The 16,483-nt window shown below is 40.7% G+C and overlaps 1 protein-coding gene across 5 annotated transcripts in view; it reads right to left on the bottom strand.

The window, feature by feature from the left end:
* BCAS3 (BCAS3 microtubule associated cell migration factor) overlaps window positions 1–16,483 on the bottom strand; it is a 1,147,652-nt gene that overhangs the window by 527,986 nt on the left and 603,183 nt on the right. For all 5 annotated transcript variants that reach the window (XM_075852996.1, XM_075852997.1, XM_075852998.1 and 2 more), the window contains 2 exons: window positions 8,790–8,986; window positions 4,949–5,046 (listed from right to left, as the gene is read on the bottom strand). In XM_075852996.1, coding sequence (XP_075709111.1) covers window positions 4,949–5,046; window positions 8,790–8,986 — 295 coding nt within the window. The remainder of the gene's footprint in view (window positions 1–4,948; window positions 5,047–8,789; window positions 8,987–16,483) is intronic.

Raw genomic sequence — 16,483 nt, forward strand, 5'->3', positions numbered from 1 at the left:
AGCATGTTATAGAGCTGAATGAGCTGCTTATTCTTGATGTAGGAGTCCAGTAGGTGGTGTCACATAGTGACTGACAGTCTTCCCCATATGAGTGTGCATACAGAGATATCTGTCCATCATTGTGTTAGCCTGCCACTGGACTACTAAGTGCAGAATGTGCAGGGATTTACACGAATTAAAGGGGTTGTCCAGGCACAGGACCATTTTTCATACTGATGACCTGTCCACAGGATAGGTCATCAGTATATGATGGGTGGGGGTCCGACACCCAGACCCCACACCGATCAGCTGCTTCGGCTGCCTCTGGGAATCGGTTGTTATGCAGTGCTCAGTGCCCAGAGAGCCGGAAGCAGATGGCGCCGTACACTGCATAGCAGCCATGATTCAGAACTGCAACTCTGCTCCTAATCACTTAAGAAGGAGCATAACTGCGGATCCATCTGCTTCCGGCATGGACATCCGCTGCTCGGAGTCAGCCAGAACAGCTGATTAGTGCGGGGTCCGGGTGTTGGACCCCACCAATGATATACTGATGACCTAATCTTTGGATAGGTCATCAATATGAAAAACTGCCCCGTGCCTTGACAACCCCTTTATTAAGTATTATTCATACTGAATCTTTCCTCTCAAATCTATATATCATTCTGCTTAGTGGCTCCTGCTCTATAACATGCTGCCTGCAGACCGGACTGCATGTTCTATGTGACAGGTTCCCTTTATCAGACTTGCTCTAAACAATAGGACTATCAAGTCACAAATGAACCCATAGTAACTGACTTATGTTGCCCATACACGTGGGATTTATCGACAATCTAGTGTGTATGTGGGCCTCCTGTGTGTCTCTCAAAAGAGCCTTTGTTCTGTAGGATCATTAGCCATTGTTAGAAGTGTCTGGCAGCGGCTGTTCTGCCTTTCGCCACCAAAATAGGCATGAATGTTTATAGGGAGGTTGAGGGAGATAACTGTCAGCCGAACAAACAATCAGCCAACAGCAATCTTATGTTATGTTTCTATATGTTAGAAAGTGCCAAGTTACTTTTACTGTACTTTTAGTACAGTTTTATAGTGGAGATGACAATGAGAATCCGCACCAAATCTGCAGTGAGTGAACGTACCATAAAGGCACAACATGTTTAGCACTTAAGGTCCCTCCTATAAAAAATGTGACATTAATCTCACACCTGTTATGCAAATAATCACACATTGTTAAACTGAAATAAATGTCTATTATTTTGAACAAGAACTATATAAACGTAATACTTGCAAGACAGAACATGGCCACAGTAGTCTTCTACAAATGTTTACAGCATACCAGAGAGCCACATAAAATGTATATAAGTTTTGAAGGGAGGATACTGAACCAACTCCCATACTTATAAATTCGTCCCTGAGCTCTTTGTTGCGGGTTGTCCTTAGGCACAAGCCTAGCTGTGAGATTTGACCGGTCTTTACTACTTTACAAAGTGCGCCTGATCTTGCCTATAACTACCAACCTCTTCAGCAGTGCCTGAGCAAGAAATCCTTTCTCCAACTCATCATAGCGTTAAAAGGTGTTTATATGCCAGGTTTTTGTCATGTCAAAAAATCAGTGAAAGATGAATAATTTCAGAACATTTTCCACCTTTAATGTGACCCATAATCTGTACAATTCCATTGAAAAACAAACTGAAATCAGGGGAAAAATAAAAATAACAAAACTACAATAATGCGGTTGCATAAGTGTGAACACCCTCTTATAATTGGGGATTTGGTTGTGTTCAGAATTAGCCAATCACATTTAAGCTCATGTTAAATAGTAGTTAGTACACAGCTGCCATTATTTAAAGTGTTGTGAGTAAACCCATATAAAGTTCAGCTGTTCTATTAGGAGTTTCCTGACATTTACTTTGTTGCATGTTGCAGCAAAAGCCATGGTCCGTAAAGCGCTTACAACACATCAAAGGGATCTGATTGTTGAAAGGTGTCAGTCAGGAGAAGGGTACCAAAGAATTTCCAAGGCATTAGATATACCATGCAACACAGTGAAGACAGTCATCAAGAAGTGGATTACATTTGGCTTAACAGTAACAAGAACTGGACGTCCCTCAAAACTTTATGAAAAGACAAGACGAAAATTGGTACGGGAAGCTACCGTAAAACGCCCAAATTACGTCTGAAACTTGGTCGTGTGAAAATACCCTAAAGGTGAAAAAAGTTCTGAAATTATTCATCTTGGACTGATTTTGTAACATGACAAAAACCTGGTATTTTAACAGGGGTGTGTAGACTTTTTATATCCACTGTATATATAGATCCAGAAATAGATATCCCAAAACACATTTATTATGGTTTTGTTAAACCTTGAGCAACTTTTTTTTTTTTAAAAGGTAGATTTTATTATGAACTCAAGAAAATTAGTACAGGTACCAAAGATGCACATCAGAAATAGCAGACACAATAAGTATTACAAAAGTACCAAATTGTAAAAAGTCTGGTATTAACAAAAATATAAGGATATATTTCTTTATTATTTCGATTTAGTTATACAAACAAAGAACAAATACAGAACCCTAACAAACAGCATTTCATCACAGAGGGAGAGAGAAAAAGAGATGATAAATGCAGTCTATAGGACCCACTGGAGGAATAAGAGGACCAGTAGACAAATCAGCAGCTCCATAGCCCAAACAAACTTACTATGAATATACAAAAAAAAGGGGCCACAACTATTGACAGGTAAGAGGGTTAACCACCCATGAATGCCATATTTGGGTAAATATATCAGGGCATCCACGTGCTTCATATGTGAGTTTAAAAAGGGGAAGATTGGAGTTTACCATTGCAATCCACGCTTACAATGTAGGGACCTTGAGGTGTTTCCAATGCATGAGGACGGTTTTCTTTGCATAAAATAATAAACGCATCATAAGGAATCTGGAAGCTACAATGTGTTTAAGGTCCTCCTCTAGCAGGAGCAAACAGACTCTGGGATCCAGTATGCGAGGGAGTCCAAATTTGAGTTCAATAAACTCCATAACCTCAGTCCAGAAACCAAAAATACCTGGACATTCTCAAAACATGAAAGGAACTCTATGCTCTTTGACAACGTGGACATATAGGAGAATTTCATTTTCCATCCTAAAAAATTTAGAAGGAGCGTAATAAATCTGATGAAAAAAGTGAATCTGAATAAGGCGGTCACTTGCCGATATTAACGGACCAGTTAAAGCACTTAATATTTCTTTGTGATCATCAGTAGATATAGAGGGAAGAGCTTGGGACCAGCGGTCCAGAGCTCGATCATATTTGTTAGATAGGACACATAATAGTTGCTTATAAAGAATGGACATGGGTATAACCGATGTTCCCTGCGTCACCCAATCCTCCACTGGGGATGTGCACAATCTGACATTGTAACCTGCAAATTCTGACCAAAGGGGAAGGCTAAGCTGAAAGTAGCAAAACCTGAGTTGAGGTGGGACCTGGTGTTTGTCCCTAGTTTGTGAAAAGGTAGCCACTTTATATTCCACCACATCGCCCAAAGTTAATTATACCTAAGGCTGCCCATCTATTGGGGTCAGCAAGTCATCGTATCTGTGACAGGAGAAGGTTATACCAAAGTGGCGTCCTAGGTAACCCGGACACCTCTTCAAACCGGCAAAGTAACAGTGACTTCTGCCAAACTCTCAGTGTAGTCTGCATCAGAATTGGAAGCGAGTCGCCCGGGGGGATCTGTCTATATAAGGAGTTAACTAAGGCTTTGTAGGAGTCCAAAAGTGATGGCTCAAGATCTATACAAGGGTTAAAATGTCAGTAAACCACCACCAAACATACACCAGTTGACTGGCCAGGATATAAAGATAAAGATTCGGAAGGGCCAGAACACCTTGCTAAGTGGGTAATTGTAATGTACCAAGGGCAATTGGAGGGGCACCACCCGCCCAAATAAAGGATCTAGGATCCTTCTCTATAGCAGAGTAAAATGAGAGAGGCAACAATACAGGCGAACGATGAAAGAGGTACAGGAATCTAGGGAGAGACTATATATTGAACAAATTAATATGACCCCTTACTGTAAGAGGAAGTTTTTCTACATAACAAAGTTAGCCTTTGGACACTGTAACAGGGGAGCAATATTGTCAGGTAATAGAACTAATTACTACTCCCAGGTATGTCATTTTATCTGCCCATTGCAGAGGAGAGGAACATCTTTGGCCATTGCATCTACTGCCATTACCAATGATTTCGACCAATTTACTCGCAATAAGGAAAAATAAGCAAATGTGTCAAATAAAGTCAATAATGCCCGTAAAGATGGACCTGGATCATTGAGGAATACAAGCACATCATCTGCATAAAGAGAGACTTGCTCCTTCCTCCCCCCAGCACAAAGCCTTTTATGTCAGGCAAACTTCTTATAGCCAGAGCAAGGGGTTCAATAGCCAATGTCAAAAGGGAGGGGGACAACGGGGATCAATGTCTAGTCCCCTGAGTCAGGGTAAAGGAAGAGGAAACATGGTATTTAGTTTTGACACTTTCTATAGGTTGGGAGTACAAAAGACTTATCTATTGGATAAATCTCTGTCCAAATTTGCTTAGTACAGACCATAGATATGGCCATTCTACCGAATCAAATGCTTTCTCCAAGTCCAATGAGGCAATAATCCAGGAGCCAAAAGAGCCAGAAGTAGTCAAGAGTTTAGTGATTAGCCTCCGTAGGTTAATATCAGTGCCTTTCCCTGGCATCAAGCCAGAATGGTCTGGGTGAATGACATGAGATATAACCTTCTGTAAACGCATCGCCAGAATTTTAGCTAGAATTTTAAAATCACAATTGAGAAGTGAAATAGGCCGATAGACGCCAAAGTCCAGAAATTATACATTACACATGGTGAACACTTCTTAACTAATCATTTACTAAAGAAAAGTAATCCTTTATGGCCAATTGACCATTAAAGGTTTTTCCTACCTGAGCTGGCATCAATAACTGTTGATCCTACCCTTCGATCAGCAGTAGGCCGCGGAGACCCAGGCATGCTTACGGGCTCAGAGCGAACAGGTTGGATTCTGTAACAAGAAGAAATGCGTGTGAGAAAAGTTTAACCATGTATTTTTAATAATTTTGTAAATTTTCTATTATAGTTAAATGGAGAAATGTTTTCACAAACTAGTGAAAGAAAAGAAGTGCAGTAGCTCCCTAGCAGACTTAGTTTCAGAAATACTTTGGAAAATGAAAGTTGCAACTTTATTAGTTGCTATGGGTAACTCCTCTAATTTTTCCTTGCTCTAGTTTTGATAAATCTCCCCCAATGTGTCCTTTTTTATAGACACCCGACACTTACCAGCAACAAGGAACTCATGATGTAATCTAAAGTATTTCCCAAACTGTGGGTCGCGACCCCCTTAGGGGTCATGAAAAGACATCCGTATGGTCGCGAGCCACTCACCTTAGGACGCAGATGCAGTTGAATCTAATGCTGGAGCAAGGTGCCGACAACTCCTTGTGCCAGCATTCACCATGCTGTGAGCGGTAAGCCGCTCACAACTCGGAGTAGACAGGCGCAATGTAGCGACATCATGCGCCTGTCTGTGCCGAGCCACAGACTATGCAGACAGGGGGAGCTTAAGCATCTCCTCCACTCGTCATGGGAACGGGGATAGGTGGGTAATTATTTTATTATTAGGCACTATGGGGACATTATACTGGGTATGGGGGGCCGCTATGGGGCAATATACTGAATGGGGTCAGTTATGGGGGAAGCTGCGGGGGCATTATACTGTGAGGGCAGCTATGGGGGCAATATACTGTATGGGGAAGCTAGAGGGACCCTATTCTGTGTGGGGGCAGCTATGGGGACATTATACTGTGTGGGGGCACCTATGGAGGCATTATTCTGTGTGGGGGCAGATATGGGGCCATCAACCAGTGTGGAGGCATCTATGGGGCCATTATTCTGTGGGGGGGCAGCTTTAGGGGCATTATAATGTGTGGGAAGGCACCATATGGAGCATTATACTGTTTGGGGGCAGCTATAGGGGCATTACCTTGAGTGGAGGCAGCTATAGGGGCATTATCCTGCGTGGCGGCAGCTATAGGGGAATTATACTGTGTGGGGGCAGCTATTGGGGCATTATACTGTGTGGAGGCAGCCATAGGGGCATTATACTGTGTTGGGGGCAGCTATAGGGGCATTATACTGTGTAGGGCAGCTATAGTGGCATTATCTTGTGGGGGGGGAACTATAGGGGCATTATCCTGGGGGGCAGCAGCTATAGTGCCCATTATACTATGTGGGGCCAGCTATGGGGGCATTATACTGTGTGGGGCAGCTAGGGTGCATTATACTGTGTGGGGGCAGCTAGAGGGAATTATACTGTGTGGGGGCAGCTATGGGAGCATTATGCAGTGTAGGTCCAGCTGTAGGAGCATTATACTATGTGGGCAGCTATAGGACATTATACTGTGTGGGGAGGCACTATAGGGGCAATATCCTGTGTGGGGTCAGCTATAGGGCATTATACTGTGTGGGAGGCACTAAGGGGTCATTATTCTATGTGTGGGGCACTAAGGGGTCATTACACTGTGTTGGGGCAGCTATAGGGGAATTATTCTGTGTGAAGGTAGCTTTAGGGGCATTATACTGTGTAGGGAGGCACTATAGGGGGATTGTATGGTGTGGAGACAGCTATAGGGACATTATACTGTGTGGGATAATTGAGCCCACCCCATCCACCGCCAACACAATTATCATTGTTTTTGATGTTGCAGGGACTTATATTTCTAATGGAGCCAAGTACCGTCCATCTAACTACAAATGATGTTGACATACATCAAACCAAATGGGGCTAAGTACGGTAAAAGTCTTGGCCAAATGTGGATCCTGGCCTCAGAAATTTTGGGAATCACTGATTTAAAGCGTATATTTACCATTGAATACCATTTTACATAAAGCATTGAATAACTTTGTAAATAAATGTCTTCAAGTTAATAGGAGCAGAGTTGCAGTTCTGCAGCACAGCCGCTATACAGTGTACGGAGCCATCGGCTTCTGGAACTGACCACTGCATATCTTCCGATGCACGGGGCAGACGGAATAACGGATCCGTGCGGGGTCTGGGTGTTGGACTCCCACCGATCATATACTGATGACCTATCCTGTGGATAGGTCATCAGTATGAAAAACCGCCCCATGTCCAGACAACCCCTTTTAAGCTGTTGTGCACAGGTTTCACAAATATTATGACTGCCCCTTGTGGATATATAATACTTAAAAAATGTCAAACTTCTTATTAGAAGTCTAATTGCAAGGTCATTCTTGTAATTCACCTCCCCACACCCTCTATGTATTCCTCTGGATTAAGCTGATCAGAACTGGTTAAGCATCCAGTTCAGCCACACTTATTTATTTTAGTAACTTGCTTATCAGTCAAATCAAAACCTATAAATTCTGTTGAAACAACATGATTAGGAAGTGACAAGAGGTGGAAATAAGTTCAAATACACACATACTAAATGAGACCAAAAATGTTTAACAGTCAAGAAGACAGAAATATTAAAATTAAAAGATCTAAGTATATTTTGGATCGGGTAAAGTAAAATAAATGGATTGTATATGAATGTGATAGCTTAGCATTACTTTATTGCAAACTGGTATAAGGCACACTTAATTGTATCAATTCACACAAATAAAAAAGGTTTAATAAGTAAAAAATAAATAACTACAACATAAAAAAAAAAAAAGACCAAACACATTGTTTTTGCGCAAATGGGCGTACAGAAGCTGTGCTCGTGCCATACGAAGTGAGTGCCGACTGTAATAACTCTGATCCTGCTAATTAACCTCTTAGATGCTGTGGTCAATAACAACTGCGGAATCTAAGTGGCTACAGTGGGAAGGGGCTCCCTTTGTCACCCCATTGGTGTCCCTCAACATGCCAATGGGTTGCCATGACCACCTGGGGGCCTAAAAAAAAGGCCAAAGTTCGACCGTGGCTATATACCTATTTGGCCGTGCAAAAAGGTATACTGAGTATACCAAAAAATTATACACATATATGGTATCGCCTCTATCGTAATGACCAGTATAATAAAAATAACACATTTAAAATGCACGATAATTGCTGTAAACAAATTGAAAAAAACAACAGCAGAATTGCTTTTTCTTCAATTCACCCCCCCAAAAAAATGTATAAAAATGAATCAATAATTTATATGTACCCCAACATGGCTCTATCCAAATATATGACACATCCTGCAAAAAACAAGCCCCAAATGGCTAAATTGACAGATAAATAAAAAAATTATAGCTGTTGGAATGCGACGACACTTTTTTAAAGAAATGCGCTATTATTGTTAAATAGTAGTTAAAAATGCAAGGTGAATGACGTGAATTTAAAACACTCCTTTGTTCTCATGGAGGATAAGCTAGTGGCAGAGTTATCGGGCAGCAGTTTATTCCCCTTCCCACATAAAAAAAAAAAGAATAAATGCATACTCAGCCGATCCAAGTGTGCATGTTTATAGGGGAGTTGAGGGAGATCGCTGTCAATCAATATGTAATTAGGACAATGTGTAACTACCTAATAGGCCTTGTGTTTGCCTTCCTCTGGATCAACACTGCAGGATAATAGATTGGAATGGATGTCTTTTTTCAACCTAACTATGTACATTACATTAACATATTCCTTTTCTAATAAATAAATTAAGAAATAAGAGAAACTGCAAAATACTAAGCAATAATTTAGCAACAGTTGTAAAATAAAAACATAAGATTTTTTTATAGAGTATGTGGTCTTCCTAGGAAAACTACCTGAGGCTATTCAGATCAAGATCATCTGTGTCAAATTCCAGCAATGGCTGTGGGGTATCACTTGGACCATGTGAGTGGAGGACTGAGGAGCTAGAAGAGATCACAGTTGTTTGGCCGGAGGGATGGATCGTTTTAAACTGAAACTGAGGTCCCATCCACAATCTTCTGTGAGGTCCCGTATGTGTGACTATTTCCACCTGGATTTGAGAAGAAAGGACAATAAGCAACTCCGTCTCAACATGACAACATTGCTTTCAATATAGAATGCACAGTAAACAAAGTTGAAACATATTAGATATATTATATCCACCAATTTTCTTTACAAAATTCTTACAAGATGAACTGTAAACGCAGATCAATTCTTTGCAACGTTCATGTATTCAAAACTCAGGCACATAAATATTCACAATTATTTGCGAATAATGCACTTCTATATTCTTGTTTATAGTTCTCTGAAAAATTATTTTACGTCTTTTTTATAGCCCATATTCAACTGCACTCATTTAATTTATTTAGTAATTGATGGTTAATGGGGGGAGGGGTGACATCTAATAAGGTTAAGACATTAATTACAAACTGTAACTACTATTAGAACTTTTACAGTGTTAATACTTGCTGTTTGGTTTCATCATATTCAATATAGTGCTGAGCTGATTCTCAAGTCTGTGTAAATCATTCAGCTGGTGTGAAAGCCTGAAGCAAGTCCTGAAAGCCGTGCTGATTTTTTAATAATGTGTGAATGGATTTTTGAGACAAAATTCCTGTCCTATCTCCAGGTCTGTTTATTTGTTTAAAACGGTATTTCCACAAAATATACCCTACACGCCTGATAGGTGCGGGACCCGTTCACCAATTCAAAGTCATCCGCTGCCACCTTCTCCATTCAAATTAATTAAGAGGAGGCCATGCGACTCTCGCCATTGAAAACGACGGGACTTATGGCAAGAACCAAGCACTTAATTGGAGAGAGATGCTTTTATTTAAATGGAGAAAGTGTCCACTTTGAATTGGCAAACGGGGGGGGGGGGGGGGGGGGAGAGGTGGGACCTACACCTATCAGGCTTTTGTGGCATATCCTGTGAATATGCCGTACATATATAAGATGGGAATTCCCCTTTAAATAGACCAGTATCAGACAATTTTTCCCTGTTCATTGTTAAAAGATTTTAGGGGTATTGTACAAAACTACAAATCTTAGGACCAAGATATTATATCTATTTATTCGCAGAGCTCTAGGCAATGTATAGGGACGGTTAACGGCAATCTAGTGTACATAGATTTGAAGTTCAACACTAGCGGGAAAGTGTGTATAGCCTAAAAATCTTTAGTCTAACATAAAATTTATGAACAGTGTAAAACAATATCTATTAGGCCAAATGCACACGATGCATATTAGGTGCGGATTTTACCTGTGGAATTTCCTGTGTTTGGCTATGTTCACACGGGGTCTTTTGCCGAGTTTTTTGACGCGGAAACCGCGTCGCAAAACTCGGCAGAAACGGCCCGAGAACGCCTCCCATTGATTTCAATGGGAGGCGTCGGCGTCTTTTTCCCGCGAGCAGTAAAACTGCCTCGCGGGAAAAAGAAGCGACATGCCCTATCTTCGGGCGCTTCCGCCTCCGACCTCCCATTGACTTCAATGGGAGGCAGGAGAAAGCGTGTTTTCTGCCCGCGGCGCTCAATGGCCGCGGGCGAAAAACGGCGCGATCATTGCTATTCACACTGAGTATTTTGGGGGAGGAATATCTGCCTCAAAATTCCGTTTGGAGCTTTGAGGCAGATATTCCTCCCCCAAAATACTCCGTGTGAACATAGCCTTTACCTGCGGTTTTGATGCAGATTTTCTGCACCAAATTCTGCAACGTGTGCATGTAGCCTACTGTAGTTGCTGTACACACACACACATATATATATATATATATATATATATATATATATATATATATATATATATATATATATATTCATTCATAACTACTCTGGATAATATATTTTAAGGGGTGAAAAAAGGAAAATCCTACTGAACTGTTTTACTGCCCCTGAGATTTGGCTATGTTTATTTTTCGTTCAGTCTTCCTTTTCCTTACACTGACAGCTGTGCAAATATTTAGAAATTTTTAAGAGAATTAGACATTTTTTATTAATCTGTGAGAAATTCATAAATGTAACACCGAATGTTAATAAATGTTATTTTAGAAAGTAAACAGGATTGTGGTTTAACACAAGTCCAATTTTACACAATATTTCACTGCTAACACATGTTCTTTAAAAGCAAATTCAGCAGATTTAAAAGCAGCAATGAAAAAGTAGCCTGGGGAACATTCTTTGCATTTATGAAAATGAATATAGTCTTTTTTCCCAGTGGCAGGTTATTACTTAAGTCTATTACTTGCCAACAATAGTAGCTCCGATCACTGTGAATAAGTGTGCACCTGTAAAGTAGATTGAACATTTCCACCTCTCCCTAAGACAGAATAATGGCTATAAAGGTTTTCACTTGAACCATAAGTTAACATTGTATCCTCTTTGCATACACATAAATTCTGTAATATAAGGTAGGATTTGCTCACATTAGCTGTGTACACATTCCAATAAGTCACCACACACTGGCCTCAGGGCTTCCATTTTTAAAGGATCCACAATGGATAGATGGATCTGTTTTGAAATGGTTTGTAATAGAACCCATTGACGTATAATGGGTCAGTCAAGTCCCCAGGTAAAATAGCACAGCAGACTGCCCTTTTACTGCCTGCCACGTCTATTGGAACCCTGATGGAACAGAACTATAAAGCTAGTGTGAGTAGTAGCAGTAGTAGCCCAAATGCAGGGCAATTCTCGGCAGCCTGTATTGTATTGGATAATTGAAGAACAACAGTTGATAAAGCGAGGCAAAATTGTATGTACCATAGAGGCCATGTAGCTGCTATGAAGCCCCTGGAGAGAGGAGGCACAGGATAGGTTGGCCCATTCCTTCACTTGATGGGTGGGGAGAACTTTTTCAGGGATCTCCTCGCTACATGTCTTATAAACAAGAATGTCAGGAATTGACTCTAATATCATTGAAAGGGTTGGGGGCAAACATGCACCAAGTCATCCTTTCCTGATTGGTTAAGAGTGTGGTAGTGTTTACCAGCACCAGAAGGTCCCCGGTTTTAATTCTTGCATGGTGCCCCCTACCACTATGTACACCCTTGAAGGTAGGTACTCTGATAATCATATCCTATTAGGAAACTGCTATATACCTGTAAAGTAGGCTACATCTATATCTGTGCTTCAAACCAATTGCTTCAAGTATGAAAGTTTCACTTTGTAAAATCTAACAATAAAGCAGAAAATAGACAGAACTCACCTCTTAAGGCAAACAGTAAATATAGGGATTTTTAATTCAGTCGTGCAACTTTTCTGCTAAGCAGTCTAGATGCTGAGCCGAAATGTTGCACGACCAGATTAAAAAACACTATATTTATTGTTTGCATCAAGACATAAGTGATGTCGATTTATCACTTCATTTTTGGGTCAGTTGGATGGAAGCCTTGCAAAGACTTGCACCACACATACTATTGGATTTTGGCTTTGGATGCTGTCCTTTTTCCCATTTTTGCACCATGTGGAACCAAAACAAATCTTTTTAAATTGGTGCATCTATTATATGCAATAATAACATGCATATGGGTGTATTAGCAACCTACTTAATGCCCCCACTGAACACCCAATCTGGCAGCTGCAAAAAAAAAAAAAAAAAAGAGAGCGCTGTATATAAAATAGAGCATTGAGAGCAATCACCAGACCGCCGGTCTATTCGAAGGGTACAATTGAATATACTAGCTTAGCTTTATTAGGGCATCCAATAGATAATCTAAAGAGATATGTCACCATGATGGATTCTTATCTCAAATATTTCACCTAACATTGGCTCCAAACTTTTAGAAAAATATGCTAGAACACTGGTTCTGAATTCCTAAACACTGTTTGATGCAATCTATGGTATCGTTGTGCCAAATGCATTCATTTAAATGCATGCAACAACAAAAATAAGCAGTGAAACCCAAATGAATTGACACCTACTGCAAGGTCTACATTAACTTGATCTGACTCCTTTCAAAACAGTTTTTGAGTGAAAATTAAATAATCTGATTAATTTATCTATAGGTAGCACACTCTTTGTACAATACACTCTACAAACAGTGTGTAATATCCCCCGCTCCCCACTCTGTACTTACCTGCTCCCGGCATCATGGACGGCACTGCTCCTCTTCTGGTGGCCTCCAACGACGCTGACACTTGCTTCTGCTTTCCCTGGGTATTTAAGTTCCTTCCCTATCCATTTCCTCTTTGCAATGGCAAATCTTTGCCAGAGCAATTTGGTTCTTCCAGTGTTCCTAGAGTCTCAGTTTTTTCATTTACTGGATTCCTGTTCTTTTACCTCAGCCTGTACCTTAAACCATTCTTGTCTGCCGCTAGCCCTTACCATTTGCCTCGTGACCAGTTATGAACCTTGCCGTCTGCCCTGAAGATTTGCTTTTCCAGACCACACTTTCTGGCACTACACCTGTTACGTTGGCCGCCACCAAGGGAGACTAATCTGGGGATAGCCACCTGGGGTTACCCTGCAGCAAAGTCTAGATCCCTGTATCGGGATGTACACCGTGTTCCAAATTATTATGCACATTGGATTTAAGTGTCATAAACATGTAATTATTAGTTTTTCAATTAAACTCATGGATGGTATTGTGTCTTAGGGCTCTTTGGATCATTGTAATCAATCTCAGACACCTGTGATAATTAGTTTGCCAGGTGTGCCCAATCAAAGGATAACTACTTAAGAAGGAAGTTCCACATTATTAAGCAGGCCACAGGTTTCAAGCAATATGGGAAAGAAAAAGGATCTCTCTGCTGCCAAAAAGCGTGAAATAGTGCAATACCTTGGACAAGGTATTAAAACATTGGATATTTCAAGAAAACTTAGGCGTGATCATCGTACTGTGAAAAGATTTGTGGCTGAATCAGAGCACAGACGGGTTCGTTCAGATAAAGGCATAACGAGGAAGGTTTCTACCCGACAAATTAATAGGATTAGGAGAGCAGCTGCTAAAATGCCATTGCAAAGCAGCAAACAGGTATTTGAAGCCGCTGGTGCCTCTGGAGTCCTGCGAACCTCAAGGTGTAGGATCCTCCAGAGGTTCGCAAGTGTGCATAAAGCTATTATTCGGCCACGCCTAAACAATGCTCACAAGCAAAAACGGTTGCAGTGGGCTCAGAAATACATGAAGACTAATTTTCAAACCGTGTTGTTTACTGATGAGTGCCGTGCAACCCTGGATGGTCCAGATGGATAGAGTAGTGGATGGTTGGTGAATGGCCACCATGTCCCAACAAGGCTGCGACGTCAGCAAGGAGGTGGCGGAGTCATGTTTTGGGCTGGAATCATGGGGAGAGAGCTGGTAGGCCCCTTTAAGGTCCCTGACGGTGTGAAAATGACCTCTGCAAAGTACGTAGAGTTTATGACTGACCACTTTCTTCCGTGGTACAAAAAGAAGAACCGTGCCTTCCATAGCAAAATTATCTTCATACATGACAATGCACCATCTCATGCTGCAAAGAATACCTCTGTGTCATTGGCTCCTATGGGCATAAAAGGAGAGAAACTCATGGTGTGGCCCCCATGTTCCCCTAACCTCAACCCTATTGAGAACCTTTGGAGCATCCTCAAGCAAAATATCTATGAGAGTGGGAGCCAGTTCACATCAAAACAGAAGCTCTGGGAGGCTATTCTGACATCCTGCAAAGATATTCAAGCAGAAACTGTCCAAATACTCACAAATTCAATGGATGCAAGAATTGTGAAGGTGATATCAAAGAAGGGGTCCTATGTTAACATGTAACTTGGCCTGCTAAGTTTTTTTTGATTGAAAGAGCTTTTGATTTCTGTAAATATGACCTCCTGATGCTGGAAATTCAACAAATTACCATTTTAGTTCTCTTTACAACCTTTAAAATGTTTTGATCTCTGTTGTGCATAATAATTTGAAACAGTGCATTTTGAGGTTTTTTTTACTTCTAAAAAAAAACCTGTTATCATTAGGAGATTTGTTCAATAAAATTTGCATTATACTCCAACAGTTGATGGTTTGAAGATTATACTGACTGTCATTTGCATAGACTATTTAGGAAAATCAGCGAAAAATAACATTTGCATAATAATTTGGAACGCGGTGTAAGGGTGAATACCAAAGGTACCCTAAGACTAGGCTCCTCGGTTTACTCCCGCGTCAAATCCCTTGGTGACAAAGTGGGTTTGCACCCCCGTCTGCTGGACCCATGACACATTGTATCTGAATATGAAAGACAATCACATTCTAGTTTATAAAGTTATTGCACAAGAAATGTGCCTGTGGAAACACTAGTTTCTCTGCTGTTATGAATTACTCACAGCCCAGCTTCTGGGATTCGTCCAGTCAAGAATTTTGAATATATTGTTAGATTTATGAACCTTGAAGGTTCTGAGCATACCAGAGCTTCTCTGCTGCTACCATTTGTTTCTCACCGTTGCTTGGGTTGCCCTAAGAGATTTCTGTTTCTTTTGTAGCCTGTACCTCATGAAGCAGTGCAAATTAGGCCACAGATAAAGCATCCTGTATATTTTAAGCTCAGAACCATCAGTGTCACAGAGCCGAGAGGTAAACAGATGCCTTTGCAGTTTAGTCGAGGCTATGGCCAGATGTTCCTATTCACTCTCCTGTTGTGTGCAGGACAAACATATTGTATCTACTTCACACTGACAACACACATTACCCACTGTTCTAATTGAAAAGTTGAAGTGAAGGGCAGGCTTTCTCAATACATTCTGTGACAAAATTTGATGCTGAAAAGAAAGCTAAAAACAAGTATAGTGGAAAAGAGATGAACATTGCTGGCAAGAGTAAAACTTTTTAGTTCACTCACTGAAGTTGCAACCATTTTCACTGGGTTTTGCACTTCTGCGAGTTTATCCGCACATGAAATATGGCTACATCTATCTATCTATCTATCTATCTATCTATCTATCTATCTATCTATCTATCTATCTATCTATCTATCTATCTATCTATCTATCTATCTATCTATCTATCTGTCTACCTGTCTACCTGTCTATCTATCTATCTATCTATCTATCTATCTATCTATCTATCTATCTATCTATCTATCTATCTATCTATCTATCTATCTATCTATCTATCTATCTATCTATCTATCTATCTATCTATCTATCTATCTATCTATCTATCAAGTATGTAATGTATATAATATCCAGGCATGAGTTGTGACAGCAAAGAAACACCTCTTTCCATTCTTGTTCTTTCCTCCACCCGTGGGTGCCGCTCGGCGTCAAGACATTGACTGCAGCAGTGACCGGGAGTGGGGGGGAGTGCAGGAATAGGTAGAGGTGAGTATGTAGATTTGTCAGCTCCTCTGGGAATCTCTAAAACATTTCAGGAGTGTTGGAAATATGACTATGAGGCACATTCATTGTGAGGCTTATGATGAACTGTGGCACAATCAACTACGTACATTTAACCCCTTCAAGACTGAGCCTGTTTTGGCCTTCAGGACGAAGCCGATTTTTCAAATCTGACATGTGTCGCTTTAGGTAATAACTCCGGAATGCTTTTGCCTATCCAAGTGATTCTGAGATTGTTTTCTTGTGACATATTGTA

Source organism: Rhinoderma darwinii, chromosome 2 (genome assembly GCF_050947455.1).
Source record: "Rhinoderma darwinii isolate aRhiDar2 chromosome 2, aRhiDar2.hap1, whole genome shotgun sequence".
Classification (NCBI taxonomy): Eukaryota; Metazoa; Chordata; class Amphibia; order Anura; family Rhinodermatidae; genus Rhinoderma; species Rhinoderma darwinii.